Raw genomic sequence first — 21,097 nt, forward strand, 5'->3', positions numbered from 1 at the left:
AATGCTAAACAGCTTCCATGAGAGACATCTCCCATCATTCAAAGTAAAAAAGAAAGAACCAGTTAAAAGTACTAAAGCATATTGGTCTCCACAGAATGCAAGTAACATTTATGGAGAGCAACTTAGAGCTTGCCTACATTGCCCCGCAGTGCAGACTATAGGGGGATGAGCTGCAGCACAAGCTAAAGCACTGCCCTGTGATTTCCCCATCTTGACCCCATCTATGGAACAGGACTACATTAATGTGAACTAGGTACGCTTTTATTTTCCGCTAGCAGGGTCTACATAGGGCCGTCACAGTGCAACCCATTAGCATGTGCGCGCTGCAACTCACATGCCTTTTTCTGCAATGTGGGGCCATGTAGGCAAGCCCTTAGACTGTTAAAGTCCTAGAAATCCATGAAAATTGTATAATAAAGCAAATCAATGAAAAACAACATTAAACTAACACAGGAATTGCTCTGAAGGTATTCTGAAAGGGAAAGTGCACTTGCGTAGCATTGACACAGGATGTTGACAAACAAGAGCTACTAACCCAAGATGAACAGTAAATGGAATAAAAATGTTTGGGGATGTTCGGGGAAGGAAGCCATAAGTGTGATGATTGTGAAACAAAGTATCAATGACAACTGAAATAGTCACATCAAGTATATTGGGCCTGTTATGTACAGTTTTAGTACCAGTACAACTATGTCAATTAGGAGTGAGATTTTTCCCCCAACATAGTTATACTAGTACAACTCCCAGTATGGATGCAGTTATACCAATATAAATGTGCTTATACCACTATAGCTTATTCCCTTTCCCATATGGAAATAAACTATACCAGTGGTAGGCAACCTGCGGCACACAGGCCGCATGCAGCCCATCAGGGTAATCTGATTGGACACAGCCCATGTCCTTATTCTCTATGCACATTTCTATCACATCATTTAAGCCGGTATCATGCTTTTGACAACTAACACATGATTTTTAAAGGTTTAGGATTGGCAATACTGATAACTGTAATCAAAATTTGGCCCCTTGTCTCCCAGAAGTACTTGAAGAAAACATCACTGTGCTTGTGACAATGGAATAAGATATGGAGAAACTCCTGTACAAGCTTTGGAATATACTAATACTAACTTTCTGAGTTGCTATCGCTGCGCTGTTCACACCCAAGAACAGAGCTTCAAGGTGAGATTCCAAAATACTTATGTGTTTGTCTGTTTTTACTACAGCATTTTAAAAAATTTATTAAAAGTAAGCTTAATTTTTGAACTAAACATATAGGCCTTAGAAAGCAAAAGAAAATCCTTGTTTATCCATATCATTTGAATACTTTCCTAAATATTTTTGTGTTTTCCCTAACTACTGTCTAACTCTCATTTTCTTTATATATGTATATGTAAAGGTTCAGACTCACCCCTGCGACGCCTCCTGCTGGTAGTCGTTGGGAATTAGCTCCTCCAGCCACCGGAGCGCCCTCTGCAGGCTGGTGATCCGCCTTACCTCCAGCCCCTGTGTCCCTCCCAGGACCCAGTGCCCCTTTCTCTGGGGTGCTGCCCCCCTGGCAGTACCCCTACCCTCTCAGGTTCTGGGTCTCCCCACCCTCTAACTCCAGCTTGCCTAGTCTGGGCTACTGCCAGTCCCCACTTAGCCCCTTATATCGGGAGCAGACTGAAGTGTATACGCCACTCATCACAGGCAAGGGGGTTTTGGACCTGCTGCCTCCACCTACCGATGGGCTGCCCCTCTGCAACCCTACACCTATTTGGCCTGTAGTCAGGCCTGCAGCCTGAGGCTTTCCAGGCCGGAGCTCCCAGCTCCTCTGGCCCTTCCCCAGCCCTGCTCCAATCTAGGTGTCCTGCTCAGCACCTTGCAGCCAGGCCCTTCTCCCTCTACAGGCAGAGGGAGAGTGATGGTGCTCCTGGCTCACAGACTCTTATAGGGGCCAGCTGGGCCTGATTGAGCTGGCCACAGCTGCAGCTGCTCCCTTAATGGTCCTGGGCTTTTCACCACAGCCCCAGCCCTGTCAGGGCCGGAGCGGGTAACCACCCCGCTACAGTATAATTACACAAAGACATATTGCAATGATTTTTTTTCTATTATACCAATAGCCTGTGGGAACCAAGCTGCTTTTTTCAAACAAATGAAATATTTCAGAATACTCTTTAAGCTCACTAACAAGCCACTATTTATTTGGTCTTGGGCTGGTAAAATTGCAAAGAATTTCTAGACAATGTTGAATTTTTAGATTTTATAATTATTTTTAAAGATAAGATTTTGTTGGTGTGTGTGATACATTTGCATTTAACTTGCATTGCCATCAAAATGAGAAGAATCTACATTTTCTTATCAATGAAAATATCTAGTATCTTTGTGCTGAGGATCTTGTTAAGTATTGCTGAAGTACTTAATACAAATTCAGTTAGCTAAAGTAATTTTTAAAATTTTGAGATCTTAAATTTTCTTTAATAAACAGACATTAAGAACTAATAAGGTTTTCAAAATATTTAAGTAGTTCTAAGGGGAATACTGAATCAAACGTCTCAAAATACTAAACTAATCTCTCCCAGGGTAAGTTATTTAAGGCCATCCTACAGTTACCCTTTAAAAGCCAATACAAGAAAACTTGTCTGAATTGATTTTTCAGGATACCAGCAAATATTGGTTGCCTAGCAGAATCTGTCTTTGAATAAAGGTCAACCAAAATTGTACTGGAAACTGCATAATAGTACTTTGAAGTGGTCCCTAATGCAGGGAGTTACTTATTTAAGACAGTCCTTCGTGCAGGTCTCACTTACTTAAAAATTGCTCAAAACAATATTAATTCATTCATACAGCTCATATGCCCAAGAAAACCAATCGCTGAGCATTCAGCTGGGCAGAATGAGTAGGGGACGACACAGCAGGAGAGATGAGGAGAGGAGATGAGAGGAGAAGGAAACCAGTCTGCAGACCAACATGTTCAGAGGAGTAGGGGACAGAGAGACTGGCAGGAGGACAGAGGAACGTACAGGAGAAGGAGGAGAATCAGGCAGTATGAAGCACATGCAGGGAAGCTCGGGGATAAAGAACAGAGGGAAAGGAGAGAGAACACGAAAAGCAGAAGGAGACAGTGCAATTAGTTTTCCCAGAAAGAAAATACACTTATAGCACCATTGAAAATACATTAAGAGTTTATGTCGAAAAGAGATGTACTCTGAATGCATTGCTGTAGCTGCCACTGGGATGTTGCATGATCACATTACTAGTAGTAGAAGTAGTAGCAGTAGTAGGACTAAATACTTATATTATTATAGTACGCAAAGGCCCAGGGCATCATTGTTCAGGATGCTGTACAAACACACAAAAGGAACAATCCTGTCTTGGAGGGCTTATAATGAATTTGGAAAAAAATTGGCACAGCTTTGTTAGTTGCATGCAGTATAGGGTTTGTTTTTTGTTTTTGTTTTGTTTATTGGTAGGTAGGAAGGAAGTAGGAAAAGGAAAGAGGAGCAAGAGAAACAGGCACAACTTGCCACCTTTCTCTTCATGATCGGTAGGCTGATAACAACACGGGTTCAAGACCAGGAAGTGACCCACAAGATGATGTCTCTGTGAAGATGTTGCTCAGAGTATAAAGAAAGTTTGAGAGATGTTTCCATCTAAACCATGTTTAATTAAATAGCTATTTCTTGCACTGGGGGGATTAAATTAGGCTGGCCATGATCAAAAACAAGCCATGATTGTGAAACAGAAATAATTTGAAAGAAAGTGGTAAAAACAGAATGTCAATTTGCAACCCGCTGTTTGGTTATTTGCATACTAATTGTAATGTTCCTGCTGTCACATTACCTTTAACTTGAAGATCAGTCAGAAAGAAAAAATCTGCATTACCTGTGACAGTCAGACAGTGGAATGAAAAATGCCAGTGAAGTGAGTTGTTGTTTATGGCTATTTTTATCTGAGAAGATGTATGGAATGGGACAGCTGACATCTGATTAGCCTGGACAGTTTTTATTTCCTTCCTCATTTATAATTAATATGCTGATTTTGGTCCTTGGGGCAAATTCTGCTCACAATACTCATGAGAGTAATCCAACTGAAGTCAGTAAGATCACTCTGAGTGAAGCAAACAACACTACTCTCAGGAGGAAAGCATGCAGGATTAGGGCCATTCTTTCTGATTTTCCCCGGTCTGTCATTCTGCTTCCCCATGAGATTTGAAAGCAGTTATATATTCACTGAACTTCCCAGGTATTTGTTATATATTTGATTAAAGTTGTTACATTTACTGATCCAATTTCTCTGCTGGCATAACTCTGCCAAAGGGAGAGAGTTGGTGAGCAGGAGCAGAGAGGTGACAGGCTCACAGATTGTCAGACAATTGACAATGTCACAATTTCATATAATATATTTTATGGTTTTGATTTGCGTTTTAATATATATTGACTATATTTAGATTCCGTTTATACATATGCAATTTTATTAATTTTGTGTGTATTATTTTGCAGTTATGATGCAAGTAAATTGACAGCTACTTCAATATAATGCTTGCGATTTTATAGCATCAATGCACTAACCTTATAGAAACTCCTCTGAAAACAATGGCACTTACATTATAACATATTAATGCTCCCATGTTGCATCTTGATAAGTATGCAATTAATGAATACTATTATTGTCTGTAATATACTTTCATAACTCTGTGTGGATTAGAACTCACAAACTCCCCTGTGCAGCTCAGTACTAGCTGTGAGAACCTAGATCTCAGGGAATATTTAAGAATATCATATATATTTATAGTAATCATGACTGAGTAAAAAATTTTAAAAAGCCCCTCAATATACTATTCAGAATGAAGAGTTTGACCAGTTTTAGCCATTACCAGCTGTTTAGTCTCTGGAAACACATCTTTTTAAGTCAATATCTATAGTATATATAGGAGCATCATGATAGGAGCATAAGTCCCTGCTAGGATCAACGACTGACATAAAGAATGTTCCTTAGACGATTTCAGAACAGATTTGTCAGTCAGTCAAGAGCACCATAAACTTCACATTAAAGGTTACTATAAAATGTCCAATCAACCCTGAAAGAATCTGCCCTCGCATTTCTACTCCTCAGAAAGAAGCAGCATAGAATTCTTGATTGGGTGTTATGCACCTGCAGAGGAAAGAGATTCCTCCCCATTAAGAATTATGAATAGCCTCCATACCTGATAGACACAGAAGGCCGGCAGTGCTTTGGTGAGACAACAATCACCAAGTCTAATTTTAGCTGGACTGAGCACCTGTCCTCATTAGGGGCCATAGCTTCGTGGTCTAAGCATGAGATAGGAAATAACTGGACTTGCATATTTGGAACCTAGCAGGGTCAATTTAGACCCTTCATTGTTCTGAATAAAATGAGTGATTTCCTTACCCAATTTACTCTGTGGGAGTCTTTTGGATGAAGACATTGTTACCAATAATCTCCTCCAACTCACATCTCCTCCTTGGTCTTTTGATTTCCCACCTAGGGTAAGTCTTCACTGCATAGTTAACCCAGGTTCCTACCAGGTTTAGCCCAAACTTCCTTACCATCTACACAGAAGAACCTCTGACCAGGGTTTGGAGGTGCTTAAGCCCAGGCTAGCTTACCTAGAACCTGAGCCCCGGCTATACCTCAGGATGGAAACTGCCCACTTTGCAGTAAGGACATAGGCTAAATCACTCAAGTGCTGATAGTCATACAATCCCCGTCCCACAGTTCTCTGGAAGGACATTTTGTGTCTCCCACAACCGATATAACTGACTGGGAAACAATACGAGAGTATCACAGCACAAAGAACTGTGAGATATGTCCCCTGACACACACAGGCAAGTGCAGAAACAGTGAGGATATAGTAACACTGAGAGTTTGCTATAGAGGTACTCACACGCAGCCTACACTAACCTGGGTGCTCAGAACTGGGTGCTAATCTCGGTATTACCAACTTCAAGAGATCAAAAATCCTGAGTCAGTTGCCCAAAAAATCTTGAGATTTTTTTCTAAAGATTATATTATGGTTTAGATTTTTAAAATATTTTTAACACACCTCCCCTCCTCCCAGCCCATACCCTGTGTATGTGTGACAGATAGTATTCCCCATTATCCCAGCTATACCGGGTACAGTGAATTTGGCCCCTACTGCATGAGCTTGTCACATCTGCCCATCCCCTGCACAGCAATTACTTCTGCCCCCAACCTCCAAGACAATCCTCCCCCCAGGCCCCTCCCCCCATCAATTTACCCCCACTCCTCCCGGGGTTTCTCACACACACACACACACACCCAGGCTTGAGGGAGTTGCAGCAGGGTCCCTTCCACCCATTCCAGGTGTCAACACGGGATGAGTGTGGGGTGGACTCACTCTGCAATTCCTTCCCCAGACCTCCCTCCATCCTGGGGGCAGGAGCCATCCCCACTTTAGCCACTTGAAGGGTTGGGAGGTATAACCTTCCCAGGGTTGGGGGAGGAGCAGAGGTGCTGTGCCATCCTTATTGGTCCCAGGAGGGAGTGGGGATTAAATAGCAGAGCTACCCAGAGCTACTGGGTTCTTTAGCTCCCTGCTTCACCCTCCCCTCTGTGAGAATGGCTTTGGGTTGCCCAGGGGAGGGGGGAAAAAGAAAGGAGGTCTTCCTATAGCAGCTCTGACTGGTTGCTCAGCCCAAGGAGGTGGGCAAATGGGACATGCAGTGAATCAGATGGGGGTTTTCAGAGAGTTAGCAACTTTGAAGTCATGCAGGTTAACTGTGCATTGAAGATATACCCCTTCTGTTTGCCAGCGGTAGCCTAGAATCAACACAAATCAGTGGGATAAAACACCTCTGTCCAGACTGAGCCAGAGAAGGGTATAGGTTCAAGAAACTCATCACCCTTCAGCACCTTTTCTTAGAGGTGAGGAGGTTTTCTTTTCTCCTGTGGACATGAGAGTGAAGTTACCCAAAGACCAATAATATTAACTAAATTTGTAAATAATTTTTACAAAAAAAGAGATAAAATGGAATTAAAACAAGCTGTTTGCTTAACATATCTTGATTTACCCTTCTGATAAGCTAAACCAAATATGGCCATCTCAGCTTAGCTAAGAGGTAAAAGAAATATTTTATATGACTAAAGAGCAAGTTTCTGCTCTGACATCTCTTTGTCAGTGAGATCCTGCTGTTGTGCCCAGAGGGAGGTGAGTGACTCCCCACCTCACTCAGCCAGTTTATTAAACCCCAGATCTTGGTCAGCTTGTAGGTCCAACAAGACCACCTTGATCCAGAGCAGCTACCTCGGCTTTGCAAACCAGTAACCTACACAAACAAGAGAGTTTGGACTCTCTGCTTTCTCTAGGAACCACTGACAATACCAAAACCCTTTAACAATGTCAAATAATTGCTTTTGAAAGGCTTAAGAAACTAGCTTACATACTTCAGACACCAGATTGCACGTCTGCCCCAGACAGTTTCTGCATTGTCCTTTCAAATAGGCAGATTGGCATTTTGCTCAGTACAACACACCTCTCCCACTAATTTTTGGTTATGAACTATGAATTAGGGTATGAGGCCTAGATCCTCTCTCACGATCGTTAAAAATTGAGCCTTTACAAATGTCATGGAAATTTTAGTAAGAGTTTTCTCTGGTGTATGTAACCAAACTCTCCCTCATGCCAATGTGATTCTGTGTGCTGGTGGTTTCTCTTTATCTGAGGAGTTGTCTACTTCTTCAGTTCACTAAGATTTTTATCTTGAATTTATTAACTCAGAACAATTCACATTTGAAAAGGCTCTTACTGACACTCCCCAACTCTTTGTTTGTTGTCATTTACCTAGGCTGATCCCTTGGGCAGGTCACAAACATTTGCCATTTGCAATCAATTAACTAATAGAAAAATATTCTGAGGCTATGTCTACACTTAAAATGCTACAGAGGCACTGCTGTAGGGCTTCACTGTAGACACTCACTACAGTGACAGGAGGGGTTCTCCCATTGCTGTAGTTAATCCACTTCTCCGAGAGGCAATAGCTAGGTTGATGGAAGAATTCTTCTGTTTACCTAGTGCTGTCTAGCAAGTGGATCGGGTCAGCATAGCTATGTCTCTCAGACGTGTATATTTTCACACCTCTGAGAGATGTAGCTATGTCGATGTAAATTTTCAGTGTAGATCAAGCCTAATTTACACATATCCTCATCTTCACTGCACACAGCGTGGTCTTCATGAGGGGGGAAAATGCTATTTTAGACAAGGCAAATTGTAGTTTTAATATTTTAGCTGATTGAAGAAAACCCTAAAGTGTTAAATATACAATTTGCCTTGTCTATGCTAAGATTATAACATTTTAGTTAACAATAAACCTTTTTTTTCTAGTGTAGACATGGCCTCAGTGTAGACTTGGCCATACATGTGAGTGGCACAGTCATTCCACTCTGTATATCAATATGTAAGGCACATCTTGATGAAATCCTAAAATATAGTGATAGGTGGCTTAAAATTATCTAACTAGACAGATTGTGCTATAAATATTGCTGTCCAGTAAAATCTTCAGAAACTGATCATTTAAAAAAAATGGAGCCAGCCTAATAAATAGAACATATAAACAAACAACCACTTGACCGCTCTGCATCAGATACCCCCTAGGGTGTAAGACTTACATAATAATGGGTTTTATTCATTGGAGGGACAATGGATAACAGTTCAGGTGTTCAGCAAGTCTGTTTTAGACCATATTCCACATGCACCAAGTCCGGAAGGAAGGAAGGAGCACTTAAAATTATTATTAACTAGTTTGGAAAAGATCTTATTCTGCCCTGACAGGTTCCTAGATTTAGATACATCAGCCCAGAATTGAAATTTTATTAAGTAATTGTATTCTTGTGCTTTCTTAGAAATGGGAGAGGGGGAGCCTCCAACGCCAGTGGGAAACAAAAAAGACAGATTATTACAGCTTTAACAAATACTTAATCAAAACCTTGTTAAGAAGCAAAACTGTGAACGGATCCAGATATTTATACTAGTAAGAAACTGAGAAATAGTCCATTTATCACACCATTGCTAGTGTGATAACCTTTTAGATAATTTTAGTTATTGCAAGCAAAAAGTGTCATATAAATTAATGGTTAATCCATTCAAAGTTGAGAAGAAATCCAGCACTCCACTACAGAACAGTGACTAATATATCTCCTGCACCTTTATTATAGTTCAGCCAATTGCAAACATTATTACTACTGTCTCCTAGATTAATAATCAAGTTGCCAGTGTCAAATTACATTCTACTTTGCAGTACTCTATGGTTATCTGTACACTAAAAAAAGTCAGGCTTTCTTTTAACCTTTTACTGTTTGATATATGGTGCAATGCTGTAAGTTACTCATCTTGCTTCGTTAATGAGGTGATGATGACATGTTCCAAGCAACAGAAAAACTAACATAGACTGCATAGGCAAAAGATCACAATGCTATTTTCAAGGGTAGATGTTGTTTCCACAGGTCAACCCCTAAGGAAACAATGGCATGGTCTGAGACTGTGGATACACTACTGGAAAATAAAGGTAAGAAGTACTGTAAAAACATATCTACTGACTGTTTATCGGAGGTCATGGAGAGCTTTGGCACCAACTTCAGTGGGAGCAGATTCCAGCCCAGAGATGTTATAATTAAATGGCAGTTTGATCTAAATATGACACCTACGGTTAGTTTTAAAAATTACTAGCTACATTTTAAAAAAATACACAAATTAGAACCTCACTGAAGAATCTGGACCTATTAAGATTATTTCAATGGTGTTGCACGGGCAGAATGGAGGGCAGAATTTGGCCAACTCTTACTTGGGGATGTTTTCCACTCTCCTTGCCCATCCTCCATTGCAGTTGAACTGATTTTACTCAAACCTCCCTTCCAACCATCCTGCCCGCCCCCTACTCCCCAGTTCATCTTCATGCAGAGATAGAACAAAAACAAAACATTCAGCCAAAAGGTGAAAATTTAGGGAAGTTATCAGTGACTAAAAGCAAGAGGATAGCCTGGAAACAGTTAACTATAGGGGTTGTGCTGTCATTCCTGCAACATTTCACCCTTACATTGGCCTACGTTGTTCCTGGGTTGTGTGGTTTTTCATGGGGCTCCTTTGTTTGGTGGCTTCTTTGTATGGCCAGTGGAAGAGGTTTTTTTTTTTGGTTTGTTTGTGGTTTTTGGCCTTAGTTCCTCAGGATTTAATGAATGCCTGTCTCAAGTGGTACATGCTGTGTCAAGCAGCAGCTTTCCAATTGGTCTCTGCAATTCAGATCATACACCACTCCTAACTTATCAGTCATTGTTTCTGGCCATCCTCTGCCGTGGCCCAGGACCTGATTTAGTCCAGATAACGAGAGGTGCTATGTGCTATCTATACAGAATAAAAGACAGCGCTTGCCCCAAAGAGCTGCCCTTTTTGTACCATCTTGGCTCTTCCACTAGTTGTGACCTAGCAGAAGGTTTTATTTTGCTCTCACTGAAGTTAATTGTAAAAGTCACATTGACCTCAGTGGGAGCAGGATCAGTCTAGAGTTCTGTAACAAGGAAACTACTGACAGACAAAATTCCCATCATCATTCCCATCTCGGTGTCAATTTCAATACAAATCCTGTACAGCTTTCAAGAACATAATGAAATTCTCTGCGTTTAAAGTACAGTTGCCAGATGGAGTTTTCAACTGAAAGGCATAAAGTCTTAAAACTTGAATTTAAATTGCATTCTTAAATATTCCCTTTTCATTTACATGGACTTTAAATAAAATTACAGTTTCACTCTCCCCAAATAAGTTTTCAGTTTCCACAGACTGTCTCAGGATCAGTCTGAAATGGATTTCCTGAATGGGAGAAAATTCTTTTCAAATGACAAGATATGGAATACAGGATTATTACTTCTTATCTGTATTACCTTGTAGTACCTACAGGTCCCAACCAAGATTAAAACTCCACTACAGTTGGCACTTGAGAAACACACAGAAAGAGAGACTCCAAACCCTGGAGTTCTTATCATCTAAATAGAGAAGATTAACTGGATTTCCTGGATATCCCCGGTCTACTAATGGGGAACTGAGGCAAAGAGAGATTAAGCGAGTTCACAAGGCCACACTGGAATTCTGTGGTGGAGCCAGGAACTGAATGGGCATCTCCCAGGTCCCAATATACTGCTTAAATCTCAAAACCTTTTCTGATGGTGTATAATTTTCATATGAACTACAGGTAATACTGTAAATAGTGGAAAGTTAAGATTTTTCATGAATTAGTCCATCTTTCTAATACAAGTAAATATCTTCCCATTAAAATTACTTTTCACATGTCAAATTCTGCAGTTCTGAGTTGGAAAAAACTCTCATTGATTACTTTGAATTTTGAAGGGGGAAGCAAACAGAAACCAACTATCTTTCTTCAATGAGAGTTTGTCTGAGTGATCAATCCCCAAATGTTGACATTTGGTTATGTTGATATAGCTAAATCCTGTGGTCCTTTCTCAGACAAGATTCCCATTAAATTCGAAGTTCCAAAATCAGCTTTCTGTTATACTCATACAATTACACTGAAATGGAAGCAGTTTTGTTTGAGTCTAACAAAAGGCTGAATTTGTCCCAGGGGTTTGTAGACTGAATAAGGACAGAAGGATTCAATTTTTGGACCCTAACATGATTTACCCTCTGGACTGCTACATAGATTATATAGGTCTTCTAATTTATTTTTCTATTTCTGCAGATGGCTTGGCTGCCTTTAGAACATTCCTGAAGTCCGAGTTCAGTGAGGAGAACATTGACTTCTGGATGGCCTGTGAGGACTTCAAGAAAACTAAGTCTTCTGCTAAAATTGCCTCAAAAGCCCGAAAGATTTATTCAGAATTTATCCAGGCTGATGCTCCAAGGGAGGTAAAACAGTCATTTTTACTTTCCTCAGATAGTTTCCAGGGATAGTCCTCAAGCTGCAAAGCTCAGATCCAGAATGTAATGATATTCAAGATCACAGTGTGTCTACAACAGGATGCATTTATGAAAGACAAGTAACTACAACTACAGACAACCAAACAGGCTTCCAAACAGCTTGAGTTCCAGCTTTGCTTTTCTCATTTACGAGAGAATACACCCTTCTTAGAACTCTTAAAAGCACACAGAGACATCTAGTGTCTGAATATACACTTCAGGTAAACATTACACAGGATTTGGGTTCAGTGCTACCTCTTAATGCATGCACTCTCATTTTGATGCATGGAGAAGTATGCATTATTGCAAACTCAATTTTATCATGACTCTAGCAATTTTGGGGCTTTTTTTACCTCTCATATGAGGGTAGCCTTTCATCATGTTAACTCGTGATTTTTCCCTTACTCGGAATAACTGTCCCATTACTCTCAAGGGGGTTGAAAAGAGTATGATGGCAATTTCCCTACAGTCTATCTGCTTGCTGAAGTGAGGCTGCCTGTAATAAATGTGGCTGCCACCTCCCACAGGCAAAATGGCTCCCACCCTAGACAAGAGAGTTAGGAAATGGACTGTGAGGAGCATCAGAGACCCTATAAAAGGTTCATGTGCAGAATGTGGGAGGAGCAGGACACTGGCAGGTGGGGTGGGGGAGAAGCAGACTTCCTCTGCAATTCTAATGAAGGGTAAAGGGAGGCTGAAGAAGGTGGAGTGATAGTGATGGGGTAGTAGAGAGATTAGATGGCAGCTCCCTCATGTTAGGGGTGGAGGAGGGCAAGAAGAGCCCTCTCTGAGTAATCAGGGGAAGGAAACATTTTTGCATGTATATCTGAGGCTGAATTTTGACCCTTAAAAGCTCTCACACACTTTGGGAGCAGGTGGCATCCCCCTAAAGCTTCAAAAACCCATAAGGCACATAAAAACCCTCACAAATGTCTTAGTTTACATTAGCATCTCATGATTATTTAGCCAATCTCATGATTTTTGAAAGGTTGGGGTTGGCAATAGTGGCTGTGCATTTACTTTTCTTTGCTTTTCATTGACAATATGCTTTTTATGGTACGATAAACTACATTCCTTCCACAAAGTAAATTAAAGTGCGCTACTGGCTACTATTTGTTCATTTCCTTTAACAGAGATTTTTGATGTTATGAATATTGAAACAGTCCCTTTGAAATATTCCTTCCACAATGTTCAATTTGATCACGAAAGAAAATGTTTTGTGTGAATGAAGAAATATGTGAATTAATTACCTTATGATGTGTGCTCCCTCCGTGGCCTTTGCACTGATCCTTCTGCTTTTGATAGTGACAGTGTTTTGAATGTCCTGATGTCTTATGACTGATCAAAGCTCTTTTATATTATTATTATTACAAACAATATTACAAAAATGATAGGCCAAATCCTATAATTTTTGTCTTGCTGAAGTCAATGAGAGTTGCAGGGACTCAATACCTCTGAATTTGGAGCATGAAAACCATGAGTGAAATTATCTAGCTGAAACTGCAGATGATAGCAAAAAGGATATTATTATAATAAAATGCTAGTAGCGCCAAGTAGGAGTAACTAAATGACAGGGCCTCTAATTTAGTACTTATCTGCTCATGAATCCCCCTTTTTAAAAATTATTTTATGACATGTCCTTTCTTCTGCATGAGATAAAGTAACACTCAGACTTTACTTTTTTTAAAAGCAAAACAAAACATTAAAATGTCCTTTAAGACTACATTATATATAAGGTCCTTCATTTTCAGTTTTTACCCATTTTTCCCAAAAAATTCCTGAGTTTAAAAAAAATTATTTGACTTTTACTAATTTTCACCCAAATTTTGGACATGCTAGAAGTCCCTGGACCCAACTCCTCAATCAGGAAGGAGACATGGTGGATTGGTCCCTCCATGCAGAGTCCCTGCCAGATGGCATGGTGTGCCGTTGCAAAGACGGATATTCTGGTTGGTTGCGCTGCTCTGAAGTTAGTAAGCAAAATTAGCAGAGAGCTGGGTCCTGGCAGCAAAGACCACCTGACCTGACCTTTGCAGCAACAGGTCCACAAGGAACAGAAGGCTTCCTTAACTGCTAAACTGTGGTGAGTAACAGGCACCTCTTCCTTGGTGCCCCCTGTGAGTACTGAGCACCCCTTCAACACCCTCTCTCCTCTGGTTGCTGCCCCTTGTGAGTACCAGATACCCTCCTCCCCTTTGAGGCACTTCTCTCCTCTCACCCACTATCCCCAGGCACCCCACCACCTTATGCTCCCTTCCTGCTCCGGGCACCCCACAGTCCCTGCCAACTGCCTCTCCTGAGAACCTCGCACACTGTTCTCCTCCAGACATTCCCCAACCACCTGCCTGCTGCCTCCCATGAATACAGGGCACCTACCCTCACTGAGCAGCCCCTGCTTGCTGCCCCCCTTGAGTGCCAGATGTAACAGAATGCTAAACTGTATTATATTGTTCACTAGGAGGTGTCATGTGTAACATACTTTCATTAAGCTCACAACAGCCATCCTTCCTAGCAGTGCAACAGAGTATCTTTTAGTGAACACATCTCTGGTGTGGCTCTCTAAGAAGGAAACTCTGTACCCAGTCCATATCTGGTGCAAGAGTCTGACATTCTAGTAGCAGCCCTGCAGCCTACTCAGTACAAGAAGCACATGACATTATGTCAGAAGTAAAGGTAGTCTAACTGGTGCCAGAGGAGAGTACAAATAGAAGAAAATTAGCAACAAGGTTGCAAACAGAAAGAACAAAGCAACAAATATTGCGGGATCAATCTAATCAACAAGCCACTTCTCAGTGCCCCTGAGAAATTCCGTTTTCAAGGAACTTTAGAATGGACAGACTGGAAGCAGTACTTTGAAATATTTTGAACTGCTACAAAACTCCACCGGAAACTGGAGATATTCAGGTATCTTCTTTAATTTATGCTATGGGGAAGCAGTCAAAGCATATCTTTAAATCTTTTGCCTTTACTGAAGATTGTCACAAAGATTATTATGAAAGGCTTCTGTATGTTTTTGATTTCATACTTTACACCTCAGAGAAATGTGGCTTATGAAAGAGCATGTTTTCATCAGAGAATTCAAGAACCAGGAGAAAATGTTGACTCTTTTATAAGAGTTCTGCATACTTTGGCTGAAAACTCTGATTTTGGGACTGCAAAACATGAAAACATCAGAGACAGACTAATCATTGAACCTAGAGATAAAAGCATTTCACAGGAACTACAATTAAAGACAGATTTAAATCTACAAACTGCTACCCCCTTAGCAAAACAGTCTGAACTAGTCAAACAGCAGAAGAAGAGGCAGGAGCAACTTGAAAAACCTGAAACTAGCTTAGAAGCTATAAACAGACACACCATGAGAGCTAAAAATCATTAATACAGAAGCCCTGAGGCTATGAGGGAGTCCCAGGCTACCAAGAATTTCAGACTAAATGCAGAGGATTTGGAAAAATTCATAGCTTAAGATGCATGTCATGCTAAACATGAAATATGTAATAAATGCACAAAATATGGACATTTTGCAGCTGTTTGCCATACCAAGGCAGTCAGGGAGTTGACTAATATTTCAGACAATCAAGAGCCATTGTTTCTGGGATCTATCACATGTGGTGACACATAGCCTGCCTGGAAAGTGAAACTGAATATTCATGGAAAGGTTATTAACTTTTAAATGACTAAGTATTAGATGTAACCATCCTCTCAAAAGGGACTTACAATCACCTATAATCTCTCCCAGAGCTGAAATTACCTGATATCTCCTTGACTAGCTCCGGAGCTAATCTGAACTGTATGTGCCAGTTTACCACAGAAACAATTTACGAAGACAAAAGTTTTGCATTCAGAATGTACATGATCAAAGGATCAAAGATCAACAATCTAACCAGACACATCATGGCAGGCCTAGTGAAAAAGGTGTGAGAACTCAAAATATTTGGAGATATTGGGCTTTTAAAAGGAGATCCAGTACAAATAACCTTAAAAGACAATGCTGAACCATATAATGTGCATAGACCTTGCAGGATTCATATCCCATTGTTTCATAACGTAGAAACTAGATTAAAGAGAATGGAGCAGATAGGCATTATTGAGAAAATCTGAACGAACACCATGTGCTCCAGTAATCCTGTTTATAAAGAAAAATGGAAAAATACAAATCTGTATGGATCTTAAAGATTTAATTAAACAGCTGTGAGAGAAAAACAGATCCTCCCACAATGGATGACTTCCTCCCCAAAGCAAAGGAGCCACAGTATTCTCCAAACTGGATGCCTCAAACAGAGTCTGGCTACTTCCTTTAGCCAAAGAGTTCTAAACTGGCTACATTCATCATACCCTTTGGGAGATTTTGCTTTTGAAGATTAGCTTTTGGGATTACCAGTGCACCTGAAATTTTCCAAAGAAAGATGGCAGAACTGTTAAGAAACACAAATGAAGTTGTAGTTTTCATGGATGATATTTTAATATATGGGTCCTTTGATGGAAGAACACAACAAAACCCTTAGTAAAGTTCTAAGCCTAATCAGTCAGTCTGGACTGAAGCTAAACAAAGAAAAAATCATTTTCCAAATATCTCAAATTGAGTTTTTAGGACAGACAATGAACCAAGATGGAATCAGTCGTAGCTCTGAGAAAGTAAAAGCTATTTGAGAATTGAATGCACCAACAAATGTACCTGAACTGAGACGTATACTGAGGATGGTAAATTATTTTGGTCGATACCTACATGACCTTTCTATAGTGACAAAACCACCGAATGAACCTTTAAAATCCACATCTTTGCTATGGGGGTCAAATCAAGAAATTGCCTTCAGAAAGGTAAAAGAAATTACCTCAACAGCTCCAGTACTCAAGTACTGTGATGTGACCAAACCCACAATGGTCAGTCCAGATGCAAGCAGCTATGGGGCAGGTGGTGTATCATTGCAACAACATGGATCTGAATGGAAGCCAGTTGCATTTTGCTCTCACACACTCATAGAAGCAGAAAAACTATATGCACAGATTGAAAAGGAGTGTCTGGCAAGCCTAGGATATGTGAGAATTTTTACAAATAGCTGTATGGACTGGATTCTTTTACACTGATAACAGACTATAAGCCACTTGTAACTCCCATCAATGGAAAAGACTGGGATCAAGCACCACTGTGATGCCAGCATCTATCAATAACGTTAATGTGATTTAACCCAATTGCTACTTGTGTTCCTGGCAAAAATCAGGTAGTAGCAGACACACAGTTCCAGAGCCCAGCATCACCTGTGATCTTGAAGATGATGTAAGGGCACACATGGATGCTATGGATAAGAGAGTCTCAGTATCAGAAAAGAGACTACACCAGGTACAAAAAAACAATCTTGGCAGACATGCAGCTTCAAGACATTCTAAGTTACATTAGCTACTTGGGCCAGCTGGCCTTAAACAGCATGAAGGAAGTGAGAGGAGCCTAGTTTGCAGTACATGGACAATTAAGTGAGCCAGATGGACTAATGATTAAAGGTGATTACACTGTAGTTCCAAACAAAATGAGAGGTGAAATTCTAAACCTCATCCATGAACAACATCAAGGATTAACTAAATACCATGAACAGGTCAACCAGGCAGTGTGGTGGCCGGGCATCAGCAAAGACAAAGAATAAAGTGTCTACATGTGAAAGTTGCAGAACTAATAGACCAAAACAACATAAAGAAGCTTTAATAAACCCTCCTCTACCACAGACAGACCTGGAAGAGACTAGCTGCAGATTTGTGTGATTTCAGAGGACATCATTACCTGGTTGTAGTGGACTATTTTTCCAAGTATATAAAAATAATGTATTGAAAAGACATAACATATCACAGTGTTATTGAGAAACTGAAGTGCACTTTTGCTCATTTCAGTATTCCAGAACAACTAGTGATGGACAACGGACAGCAATTCATACAGCAGAATTCAAATAATTCTGAATGAAATATGATTTTGATTGTATTACTAGCAACCTACAAGTGAATGGAGATGCTGAGACAGCTGTACAGACAGCCAAGAAAATCCTGAAACAGGAAGATCCATTCCTCGCTCTTCTGAGCTGTAGATCAACACCAACAGCAGCTATTGGATATAGTCCAGCACAACTCCTGGTGGAAAGACAACTCAGAACTACTGTTCCAACTTTGGAAGAGAGTCTATCTCCAAAGTAGCCGGACAGAAAGAGAGAAGCCAAATCAGATAAAAAGACAAAAAAGAGCTTCCAAACAAATTTCATAACAGATGTCTCTCAGAACTACCAGATCTAGAACCTGGCATCCGTGTTTGTGTCAAAGTGGATGGAGAAAAAGGATAGACAATTCCAGCTGTCACAAAGAAAAAGAATTAATTACCTAAACCATATATGATTGAGACAGACAGTGGAGAGTTCAACAGAAACTCTCAACATCTACAGTTTGTTCCTCATTAAAAAATAATCAGAACAAGCAAATTCTACAGATGGCAGACACGGAACATAGCCAGTTATTGAAACTAATGGACAGCCGGGGACAATGTTGAAATATGTTTGAGTTTTATAATTAGAAAACCAGTATGATTCAGAGATACTTAACAGACTGATCTACTGAACTCTAAAGATAACATGATTATGTAAAATGGTAGAAATATAAAAAACTTAAAGGGGAGATGTAATAGAATGTTAGATGGTATTGTACTGTTTACAAGGAGTACATGACACCAGGCACACTTCGTCCCCACTCCCTGCCCACTGCATCCTATGAGTTTTGGCCTCCATGATTTCAACACAGCCCTAGCTAGGTGATACCACCCAGACAGGAGTCCCAGAACACAGAGCCCAATGCACTTCCCCTACTGGACAGAGACCCTGGCACTCTTCTGACTCCCAAGCCCTGTGGCCCATCTCTGTGACAGGAGAGATGATTATTTGGGGATGCGGGTTCTGGTCAAGTAATATTGCTGGTCTATTCTCTCCAGTGGCTGTCAGGTGACAGTGACCCATTCTGAGTGCTGGAGGAGTGTAAGTCACCAACAGTTAACTGTTTTAAAAATAAAAGTTCTATTCCTGTAATGGAAAATTAGAAATAATAGTTTCATAAATATTTGGAGAAAAATACCTGCCTGATGATAAAAGTATCAATAAATCTTCACACTGATAAATCCAAGGAATGCACCAAATTGTGATAAAATACATGCTTTCATAAACAGAAAAACAGTTTATCAATCCAGATTCAGAAGCAGATAAATTATTCAGCTATTGTGTGTAGTTCAACTACAGTTTGGTCCCTGGCCTATCAAGCATTCAGCAGATAATAAAATCAATCCATTTTATTGGTCTAATTTTACATTTCTGTGGGTGTAATGGTGCATTAACTATGGACTAGACAGTGACTTGGTCTATGTGCCCACACAGAATGAGCACCCCCTCATATACTACACAACTCTGAGCAGACCATTTGTATCTTGGTCCAGGTACACGGGTGTAAATGTTGCTGAACACTGCATTACACCCTTCCCAGAGGCAATCCTGTGTGTTCATCCTGCTCTCATGGACCACAGTTTTATTATTATTGTTAATAATTAGCCAATTAAAGAACAAGTAGGGAGTCTATTTTCACCTCAAAAGACTCTTATTACTTCCTTTATGATTAATAAGTTACACATCTGTGATTCATGGGGAGAACAGAACTCCCTTTAGTTAATAGTTAACATTCAGATAGCCCTAGAATGGCTGGAGAATTAAGGTATCTTGGTTGATTGAGTTGTGTGTGTTATAGAACATTTTTTGCAAAGGGCAGGTCTCTGAAAGGAAATGCAAATGCTTTCCTTTTGGTATTATAAAGAGCTAGAATTTCTTGCCTTGATCTACACTTAGATAATCAAAAGCATTTTTAACTTCTTTCTGTAGTGATAGGATCTCTTTAAGCCCAGGGAGCCAAAATAAACTAATATTCAATAGACTAGAAAATAAAGGCACTAACTACATGCTAGTTTGCATCAGAGAGCATATTCTGAGAAAAAATTCAAATAGTATTTGCACCACTCACGAATACAAACTTCAATTCTCCAGTAAAATTTAAACTAATTTTATGACACCTTACTTCCACAGATTAATATTGACTTCGCTACCAGAGACCACATTTCACAGAATATCTCAGAACCAACCCTGAAATGTTTTGATGATGCTCAGAGACTGATCTATAGTCTCATGGCCAAGGACTCTTTCCCTAGGTTTCTAAGGTCAGAAGTTTATAAGGAACTGGTAAATAAGCAACAGAATGGAAACCAGAAAAGATGGCTCTCATTTTTGTGAATAAGGTAAATATCAAAGACACAAGGATTATGAATCTTCTCAATTGCAACTAAGTATAGCATAATACATTGTTAAAGTGGTTATGCACACTACATATAAGAATTCCCATTTGCTTTTGAAATACAAAATGCACTATACTAAAATGTACAACAATATTACTACTAACAGAGTTGGCTGGGAATTTTTCAATGAAATGTTTTGCAGCAAAAATGCTGATTCATCAAAACAGAAACTTTCCATGGGAAAGTTTCTCAACTCATTTTTTTTTTAAAAGGTACAAAATTGTTAGTTTGAAATGACTTTTCATTTTGAATTTTAAGCTTAGTAGGGCACAAATAGAAAAATGGTTGAAATCAAAACAAACCAAATATTTCTGGTCAGTTTTGATTGACCCTAACCAAAATTTGGGGGGATATTTGGATCAGGAAAATTTTCAATATTTTGACTTTTTATCTCAATTGGAGACAGGAAAATATTTTCAAATCTCAAAAATTTTTGCAGGATTGAAATATGTTTCCTGGATAGCTCTAATTTATGATTTTACTCCAAAAAGTTTAAAAATCTAGTATTTAATATTTAAGTTCGTTGAGCCCTCTCAATTCACCAACATTCTGTATGAGGCAGCACCCAAACCTGAAGAGGACTACTTGCACAACACTGGGAGCAACCTGGATAGAAATTGGCTGGGGAAGAGGTACAGATAGAACTGTATAAAAACATCCAACATATTATAGATCATTAAGAGCCTGTATAAATCACGATTTTATGGACTGCACAGAAATTGTAAAATTAGCTCAATACTGCAATTTTTCCAAGGCGTAAGCACCCATCCCTGCTTCCACCTCCCTGATGAGGCCACAGGGGCTCATGGGGTAGTTAGCAGAGTAGT

The 21,097-nt window shown here is 39.9% G+C and overlaps 1 protein-coding gene across 1 annotated transcript in view; it reads left to right on the forward strand.

The window, feature by feature from the left end:
* Positions 1-20,208, forward strand: part of LOC311524945 (regulator of G-protein signaling 21-like) — a gene marked incomplete at both ends in the record, with an annotated part of 44,248 nt that extends 24,040 nt beyond the window's left edge. The window contains 3 exons of the mRNA XM_084636620.1: positions 9,440-9,521; positions 11,700-11,866; positions 20,005-20,208. Of these exons, the coding sequence (XP_084492746.1) occupies positions 9,440-9,521; positions 11,700-11,866; positions 20,005-20,208 (453 nt within the window). The remainder of the gene's footprint in view (positions 1-9,439; positions 9,522-11,699; positions 11,867-20,004) is intronic.
* Positions 20,209-21,097: the final 889 nt, after the last annotated feature.

This window comes from Lepidochelys olivacea (genome assembly GCF_965140295.1).
Source record: "Lepidochelys olivacea isolate rLepOli2 genome assembly, chromosome: 8".
NCBI lineage: Eukaryota > Metazoa > Chordata > Testudines > Cheloniidae > Lepidochelys > Lepidochelys olivacea.